The 9,446-nt window shown below is 43.7% G+C and overlaps 1 protein-coding gene across 2 annotated transcripts in view; it reads right to left on the bottom strand.

Moving 5' to 3' along the window:
* Positions 1–8,878, bottom strand: part of QSER1 (glutamine and serine rich 1) — an 80,084-nt gene extending 71,206 nt beyond the window's left edge. Inside the window, exon 1 of one of the 2 annotated variants that reach the window (XM_016423472.2) lies at positions 8,358–8,878. In XM_016423472.2, coding sequence (XP_016278958.2) covers positions 8,358–8,647 — 290 coding nt within the window. In that variant the 5' untranslated portion in view covers positions 8,648–8,878. The remainder of the gene's footprint in view (positions 1–8,357) is intronic. The other variant, XM_056801972.1, reaches the window with a different exon arrangement.
* Between the last annotated feature and the right edge of the window lie 568 nt (positions 8,879–9,446).

The raw sequence follows: 9,446 nt of genomic DNA on the forward strand, positions 1-9,446 counted from the left end.
GATTTCAAGTAAAAGGGGAAAAAAATTACAATTAAGACAAATTAAGGCAAAAACGGTCTATATTCTGAGTCCCAACTGATCCACATAATATTACTTCTCAGCTGTTCTAAAGAGAATATAGTGCAATGCTATACTTAATATTAATACCATCTAAGATCTATGATGTCACTCATATAGGTGGGTACACCTTAGTAACTCTTAATGAGTTGCTTTGGCCAGAAACAAATATCCCTCATTGGCAACCTTCTGGAGATAGGTCCACAGATGACAGAGTCTGGTGGTGGGCCTGCACTCAAAGCCTCTCCAGGTTGGTTAGGACCACTTGGGCTTGTATTTGGTGGATATAAATTTCAAGAACCCAGGGTCATTTGAACATCCCAGAAAGCAGAGTTTTCGATGCTTTGCCATATACTGCTGCTTTTAAAAAATTAATGCATGATAAAAGTCATACCCAGGATGTTCCCCAAGTTTAGTTGCTCCAAATATGAAGATTCAGATTAAGGAAGAATGGCTCAAGGTTGATGTTCCTGTTTACCAGATAACCTCACAGCCACATATAAAACAAACACACCTGACTTCAATCATGGATCCAAGAAAACCACAGTGAAATACAAGTTCATTTCTTAATAAATTCTTGTAAATATGCTTAAATCAAACAGTTGAAATGTAAATTCTGGTCAGGCAAAAGTCAGTAAATAACAACAAAAAAAAATCAAACAATTATTGCCTGACCTGGTAATTTAAAATTACTACTTAGTCAGTTTCTAATCTATAAAAACTATTAACACTGTGGCACTAACACTTGCTGGCTCTGGCAGTAAAGGGTCTTCAATTCAAATCCTTCCCCTGTTGCTTTCTACTTATGTGACTCCCACTATTTATGTGGTGCTGAATATTGCTGGAAATAGTCATGAAACTGCACTCACTGGGCCCCATATGAATTTTATGACATCACCTCAACCCAGCCCGTGACTGCAGAAAGGCAATCTCCCACTCACCACAAAGTTTACTCATTCTTCTTCAAGCTTTTTCGGTTATTACTTTCTGCATTCCCACAGGGAAAAAAATCCTTTCATACTTCAGTGAAAAAATTGAAGCTATTCACCAAGAACTCCCCCTTCACATCAAATCACTCAAACATGTTTCCCCACTGTCTTCTTCACCTCTGAGTCTTGGGAAAAGGTAGAACTTCTCTTTGCACAGGCAAACCCCTCTACATGCATCCTTGATCCCATCCCTTCCCATCTTTTCTCTAGCAGATTTTCCCATTCTTTAACTCCTCTCTAATTTCTCTTCCCATATCCACTGCTCCTTTTCCTATCACCTACAAACACACTCATGCCTCCTTCACCTCTAAAAAACTCATTTCATCATAGCATCCCTACTAGCTTTCATCATATATATATATATACATATATATATATATATATATTTGCTACTACACTTGAGAAAACTATTGTCTTCATTTCTCCCACTCCACTGTCATTTAACTGAAACTTCTCCCTCCACAGTCACAAACAAGATCTTTTCCAAACCAAATAACCTTTTCTCTATCCTTATCATTCTTTATCTCAGTAGCATTTGATACTGTTAAGAACCTTTTTCTTCTGGATACTTTTCCCTAAGTTTTCATGAAACTGTTCTCTTTTGATTCCCCTACCTGTCTGACCATTCCAATAGCAGTGTTCTTACCGGTTCTTCATCTAGGTTACATACATTAAATGTATATATTCTTGTCTCTCTTCTCTCCTCTTTATGATCTATATTTCATAGTAATATCATTAGCTCCTATGAGTTTAATTATTATCTCTCTAAAGCTGATCCCCAGATCATATCTGGATCTCTAGCTCTATCTCTCCAGACAGGCTCTGTCTCATCTCCCAAATTGACTCAGACAACTCAAACTCAATGTGTCCAAAACAAAACTCATTATCTTTCTTCTTCAAATCCTTATCTCTTCCAAATCTCTCTATTACCAAGGATATCATCAAAGTCCCAGTCCCCCAGACTAGCAACCTAGGTGTCATCCTTGATCTCTCTTACATTTATTCCACATATCCAATACATTGCCATGCCTACCATACCAATTCCCTTCTAATAAGTCATCTTTCCAATCACCATCTTGGGCTACTACCAGAGTTTTCTGGGTGGTCTCCTGCCTCAAGTCTCTCTCCACTCTAATTGATTCTCTACTCTGCAACCAAGTCAACAAGCAAACAAGCATTTATTAAGCTCTTCTTATATGCCAGGCACATCCTAAGAGTTGGAGGATCCAAAGGAAGCAGAGTCCCTACCCTCAAGGAGTACACATTCTAACAAGGAAGGTGATATGTAATCAAGTATGTACAAATAAGAGATATATGGTATAAATGGAAGGTGATCTTAGAAGGAAGGCACAGGGTGATCAGGGAAGTAGACTTGGAAAAGCAAGCAGGACCAGATGAGAGTCTTGAAGGAAATCAGGAGGTTGAGATGAGGAGATGGTACAGTCTGAGATGAATCTTAGGAAGGTTGCTTTGGCAGCTGAGTGGAGAATGGACTGGATGAGAAGAGGCTTAAAGACAGAGAATGTCAATTTAATGGTCAAGGAATGAGACCACGAAGGCCTTGCCCCAGAGTGGTTGCTGTGTAAGTGAAGGGTTTGCAAGGGGAATATTAAATTCAAGATATACAAGAGTCAATTTGTATTGTGAAACTAAAGGTGAGAAGAAAGGTTAGGGTGGATAAACAGACCTGGATGAAGATTTAGCAAACTGAGAAGCAGCCAGACAGGTAAGAAGAGAACCAAGACAGCAGCAGTGTTTAAAAAAAAAAAAAACTCAGAGCCAGAGAAGATAATATTAAGAAGGTGATCAAAATGCCAGAGCCTGGAAAGGAGTCAAAAAGGATTAAGAAAAGGGGGCACCTAGGCAGCTCAGTGGTTTAAGACCCAGATCTGGAGATGGGAGGTCCTGGGTTCAAATCTGGGTTCAGACACTTCCTGGCTGTGTGATTCTGGGCAAGTCACTTAACCCCAATTGCCTAATCCTTACTGCTCTTCTGCCTTAGAACCAATACACAGTATTGATTCTTAAAAGGTATGGGTTAAAAAAAAAAAGGATTAAGATTTGGGAATTCAGAAATCATTAGTAACCTTAGTAATAGCAATTTCAACTGAATGATGAGGTTGGAAACCAGACAACAGAGTTTAGAAAAGAATTAGAGAAAAAGTTGAGGCACAGTCATAGGTGGCTTTCTTGCCCATTTTAGCCATCAAAAAGGAGAAATATATGACAATAGCTACAGGGATGGACCCATCCAGTGAGTGTTAAGGATATCAAAGTGCTTTTCCTAAATCTCAGGTGTGCAGATCTCCAGTGCACTCCCTCTACTACTATATAACATGTTACTTGGCTTTTAAAGCCCATCTAGACTAGTCCCTTCCTATCTTTCTAGTCTTCTTACTCTATACTCTTCTGTAAAAAGCCTCCTTGCCACTGCTCACACAGGAAACCCACCTCCAGTCTAAACATGCCTACAACTTCTCCTTCTAGTTTCCCCAGCTCCCTTTAAGAGTCACTTTTTCCTGGTGCTCCCAACAGCCAGTGCCTTTCTGAAACTACCTTCCACCTACTCTCTCTATATCTTCTGTGTACCTAATTATTCAACCTAAAGGGCAAGAACAATTTTTCCCAGCACTGAACAAAGGGCCCGGCACATAGTTAAGTGCTTTTAAAAATGCCTATTGGACCTTGGGCAAGTCACTTAAGCCTTTTATGCCTTATTCTTTTATTTGAAAAATCAGGGTGTCAGTGTAGGCAGCTTCTGGGATATCCAGTTCTAGATCCTATTATCTGAATGAGGAACTTCCATGTCAATGTCCTATATAACACCGTGCCCAAAAAGCATATCCAGGAAATGTTATGATATCCAATACTGATATCATTAAAACTCCACTCACTTTCTCTTCTCCACCTACTATCACCAACTTAAGTTTTTTTGTTTTTTTTTTTTTAAACAAGTGGCAAATGTGTGTTAGGGACAGTACTAGCTGCTCTGGATAAAAAAGACAAAAATTAAAATCCCTGCCTGCAAAGCGTTTATGCTTCATTGAAAGGAAACAACACGAACATACACAAGTAAATACCAAGTAAGGGAGGAAAGAGACACAAGGAAGAAGGCACTGACTACTCAGGGCCTGGTAGAAAAGGTGGCACTAAAGCTGAGCTTATGGGAAGCTTGGAGTTCTATATGACAATAGGTGAAAAGGAGTTCATTCCCCAAAGAGGACAAGAAACAGGAGAAAGATACAGGGGAACAGGCTGTCTAGTGTGGTCAGATTATAGAGAGAAATAGGTGCTAAGCCTAGAAAGACAGCCCGGAGGCAGACTGTGAAGGTGTTTTGTTTTGTTTTGTTTTTAAAACCCTTACCTTCCATCTTGGAGTAAATACTGTGTATTAGCCCCAAGGCAGAAGAACGTTATGGGCTAGGCAATGGGGGTTAAGTAACTTACCCAGAGTCACACAGCTAGGAAGTGTCTGAGGCCAAAATTGAACCTAGGACAACCCCCACCCCCCATCCCCCCCTTGCTCAATCCACTGAGCCACCCAGCTGCCCCCAGACTGTGAAGGGTTTTAAAAACCAAACAGAAAAATTTGTATTTTATTACAGAGGCAATGGTAAGTCACTGGAGCCTCTTGTGCCAAGGAATGACATGGTCAGCCCTGTGTTTTCAGATTATCAATTTGGTAGCAATATGGAAGATGGAATGGAAACAAGAGAGAGGATGATTAGGTAGCTACAATAAAGAAGAGGAAAGGGCCTCCTTGCTATAAGCAGACCAGAGAATAGAGTAAGACATAGTGTGTAGAATTGTAGAGTAGAATTGATGAGACCTAGCAACTAACTGGATTAGAGGAGAGTAAAGAGAAGTGAGTTGAGGATGACTCCAAAGTTGTAAAACTGGGTGCCTGCAAGAATGGTGATGCCTTCATCAGAAATAAAGAAGTTAAGAAAAAGGGGAGGGCTTTGAGGAAAATATGAGGTCTACTTTGGACATGTTAAGTTTAAGATGTCTACAGTACATCCAAAAGGAAGATGTCTAATAAACAGTTGGGGGATGCACAATTTGTATCAGCAAAGAGACTAGGGCTGCATATATGCAACTAGAACTCATCTGCATAAAGATAATAGAACCCACAAAAGCTGTGGAAGTCACCTAAGGAAGTGCAAAGAGGAGAGAAGAAGCCCTATGATAGAATCTAAAGATGGGATATGGATGATGAGTCAGCAAAGAAGACTGAGGAGGTGCTAGAGAGTTAAGAGAAGAATCAGGAAAGCAGGAGGGGTCAATAATGTCAAATGCTGGAGAAAAGTCAAGAAGAATGAGGACCAAGAAAAGGTTAGCTGATTTGGCAACTAAAAGATCATTGATAAAGTAGAACAAGCTCAGCTGAGTGTTGTTTGAAAGTCAAATTGAGAAGTGAAAGGAAGTGAACTTGAGGAATACAGTGTTTCCTAGGAAGTTAGCCAAGAAATGTAATAAGACATGGCTGGAGGGGATGGTAGGTTTTGAAAGAGTAGGGGAGACAGACATATTTATGGATAGTAGGAAAGGGAGACAGTTAAGTAAAGAGAGATTGAAAATTAAAGAGTGGGAATTTTTGCAGAAGCAAGCCTGTTACCTTCCTCTTCCTAGTCAATCCTCACTGAAACAACCTTTATTGAAGGGCTTGAAACACATCCCTAAGGAACTCCTTGCTTGCTACTATAGATACACAAGAACTCTGCCCCCAGTTAAAACCCCGAGGACCTTAGATTCTTCTTTTCCCATCATCCTTAGGAACACTCAAAATCCTCTTGACTTCTCTGTGCTGACTGAATTCCTATTGCCTCATTTTACTTACTATGACTAATTTAACAATAATTGGCAAAAATGACAAAATGTGACAAAAATAATTCACAGACTTTTCTTGAATTCCAGTCTCAGAATCTGAAGGCCTTTTGCTGAGTAAAAAGAAAGGAAATAGATCCTGTATTACAATGAGGATAATATCAAGAAATATATAAAGTTGTCATTTGGAATATTTTCCCATCTAAGTAATATCATAAATGGTCATTACCTACTACTCGTTTATATATATTACAGATTAAATGGGTTTTCCTGGCAACTTAAATCAGTACTTACAAACTTTCTGTGGAAAAAATTGCCTACAAACAACTAAATTAAATGTTAGGACACAAAGAATTGTTCATATGCATGGTGTGAAAAATCATACATTTGTCCTTTTCTCATGGATTGGAGACCTGAATTATAAACATCACACAAAACAGGTACTCCAATTTTTTAACCATAATACCTATTCACATTAGGATCACAGCAAACATTTAAAAAATATATTAATAAATGCTCTTTAGCATCAAAAGGATGGGCAGGAACACTTTTCATCTTGAGGAGGCAGGAAACAAATGTAAATCTGACCTGAAACAAATCATTTCCATTCAACCACTCTCTAGTGAACATTCAAATAAAAACTACATCTTTCATCACTTGAATAAACTCAACCGTCCTGATCTCCACAAAATACAAATACCAAGTAGAGAAGTAAACAAAAAACATTCAAGGCATTCTTTGCCTCTGAAAAATGCTAAGGCACTAACAATTCCCAAAGCACCAATATTTGAACATTCCACTTTAAGTTTAGGAAGGCAATGTCGTGGACTTACCTAAAATTTCAATTCTAATGCCAAAAATTAGCTGGTCCAAATTCAACTGGATAGACATTAGCATGTGGCTAAGTGCTATCACTTAACTTTTCAGGTAGGATACAAGGGATTCTACAATAGTCTACAAAGTCCACATTTAAAATAAGAGTTTGGCTTCTCCATTAGATCTTTAACTTTCCACTATTAAAATAGAAGAGACATATAATATTTAATACTGTCATTTTAGGCAAAAAAATTTTATTTTATGATCCACTGTTTTCCAGACTACCTTGAAATGTCACATTTAAGAATTGTTCAACAACATAAGTAAAGTTGTTATATCTCAGATTGATAACAATTGTCTATTATTACCATCTGTCAGCTATTTTGTGAATTATGGGAAACAAGATGATAGACAATCTAATTCCTTGTTGGATAAGTATCTATATTACATCATAACAACTGGTGCTAATTTGCACCCTCCATAGAAATCTTCACAAAGAGATTCAAATACATAGTTTCTAAGTGAAATGGGACACAGGCTTTTAAAACTAATAAGGAAGCACAAAAAGACAAATCTTATGCAGGTATGTATAGTTAGACATATTATAAATTTTAATATTTTAAAAATTAAGTTACAGTAAATCCAAAATAAAACTGCAGGAGTTAGGGGCACAAAATAAAAATGATGTAATAAGGTACAATTAGGAAGAATGCAGAGCCCTGTACAGATGGCCTGATCCTAAAATGAGACATTAACAAAAGCAGGTTAGAGAAAAGGCTGCACTATCTCTATAACTCTGTAGACTCACCCCCTCAAAAAAAAGAAAAAAAAAACCAATACTCTCCCCAACACACACGTAGGGGGCATTTTAAAAATCATTATTAAGCAAAAAAAATCTTTTAAAAACGAGTTTACGACTGGACCAACTCAGGTTCTGTGTGTCTGTGCATTTTAAAAAATCGTTTCATGGGTAAACGTCAAAAGCAAAATTTAATTTCAAGCTTCAAAGAATGATTCGGTTATAAAGAAAAAGGACCTTAAACAGCTGACATTTCAGCTTTATTTTGCATATTCAGTAAACACTAGTAATACGCAAAAAAATTCCAATTATTAATATTTAGTAAAAAGAAACTAATTTTGTTGTGCGAATTAAACGTGAACAAAGCAATAAAGACTTAACTGGTACTGAAAGTCAAATGGGTCTCCTTGTCCAGGCAAAGCCGGGTTAAGGAGGAGTCCACAAATCCTGGGTGAAATCACGGCCACAGGCTCGGAGGACTCCGGGGAGCTCTCAGAAAGGCTGCAGCCGCAGGGGCTGCGCTACACATCTGAGGCATGGCTAAGTGTCACCATGCTATCACCAAACGGAGTTGTTAGTGGGTTCTCAAGGGCGTGGGGACCAACAGAGACCGGGGCTTCGGGTTCCCCTCGTCTGTCCCCGAGAATCTGCCCGGCCGCCCAGCATTGTTCCCCGCCGGCCTCCAGAGTTCCCCGCCTTCCCGCCCCTTCCCGCAGGGGCCGCGCGAGGCTACCCCGGCTCTCTGGGGCCCGGGTGGTCCCACGCACACGCGCCAGGCGCTCGAGGAGATACAGCCCGCTCGTGGCTGCCCAGGCCCAGGGACTGCCGAAAACAATGGGCCCCCGGCCCGGGCCGCGCGTCTGCCTTACCTGGCCTTGAGGCGGCTGCTACTGCTACTGCTGCTACTGCTGCTGCTGCTGCCGCTGTGGCTGCGGCTCGGACTCGTGCTGCCTCCGCTGCCGCCGCTGCCACTGCTCCCACCCCCGCCGCTGCTGCCGCCGCCGCCACCACTCCCCGCGGGACCCCGGGGCTCGTAGGCCCAAGCCGGGGCGGGCGCGGGGGGCTGAGCCGCGGCGGGGGCGGCGGGGGTCGCGGGAGCGGTGGGCGGCCCAAGTTGCAGCGGCTCCGCGAAGCCCGGGCTTGGGTAGGTCCTGTCCATGCTGGGGCCACAGCGGGTGCGGGTGGGCGGACGGCCCTCGGCCCGAGCGGGGAGGAGAGGTAAGGCGAGGCTAGGCGGCGGGGGCCGGGGGCTGCCCTCACATGCTCGCGGGGCCCAGCGGCGCGGGCGGCGGAGCCGAGGCCCGGCCCGGCTCGCTCAGGGGCGCGGCGACGGTGGCGGCGGCGGAGGCGGCGGGAGCGGCAGCGGTGGCGGCCCGGACCCGCGGCGGCGGCGGCGGCGGCGGCAGCAGGAGGAACAGGAGCCGCCGCTTCTCCCCATGTTGCTGGATTTCCCAGGATGCACCTCCCCCTCGCGCGCCCGCCCGCGCCCCCGCCCTCGCCCCCGCCCCCGCCCGCCTCCTCGACCGCACGCGCGCACGCGCGCACGTCCTTTCGCACCGCACCGCCCCTCCGCTCCCCAGCAGCCCTGCCCAGCTCGGCCCGGCCCGTCCCGGCCCTCGGGGCTCCGCGGGGCCACGCGACGCCTGGGCTCAACCTCTGAGGCTCTGACGGGCGAGGGGCGGGGCGGGAAACCCGGAGAATCCCGGGGGCGCACAATCCATGGAATTATCCTTGTGGGTGGTAGTGGGGGGTCTGAGCCTCAACGGGCCGAGCCGGGACTCCGGGAGCCCCTAGCTCCTCGCTCCAGGGGCTGGCCGAGCCCCCGAGAACCCTCCCCACCACCATGGTCACAGCCATTCCTTCTTCGGGGGCCCCTGAAGGTGCGGGGAGGGCAGTGAGTGCAAAGTGGAGGGGGGTGAGGGGGCGCGGAAGAGCTAAGGCTGAAAGCCCAAGAAATG

Source organism: Monodelphis domestica, chromosome 6 (genome assembly GCF_027887165.1).
Source record: "Monodelphis domestica isolate mMonDom1 chromosome 6, mMonDom1.pri, whole genome shotgun sequence".
NCBI classification, from domain to species: Eukaryota; Metazoa; Chordata; class Mammalia; order Didelphimorphia; family Didelphidae; genus Monodelphis; species Monodelphis domestica.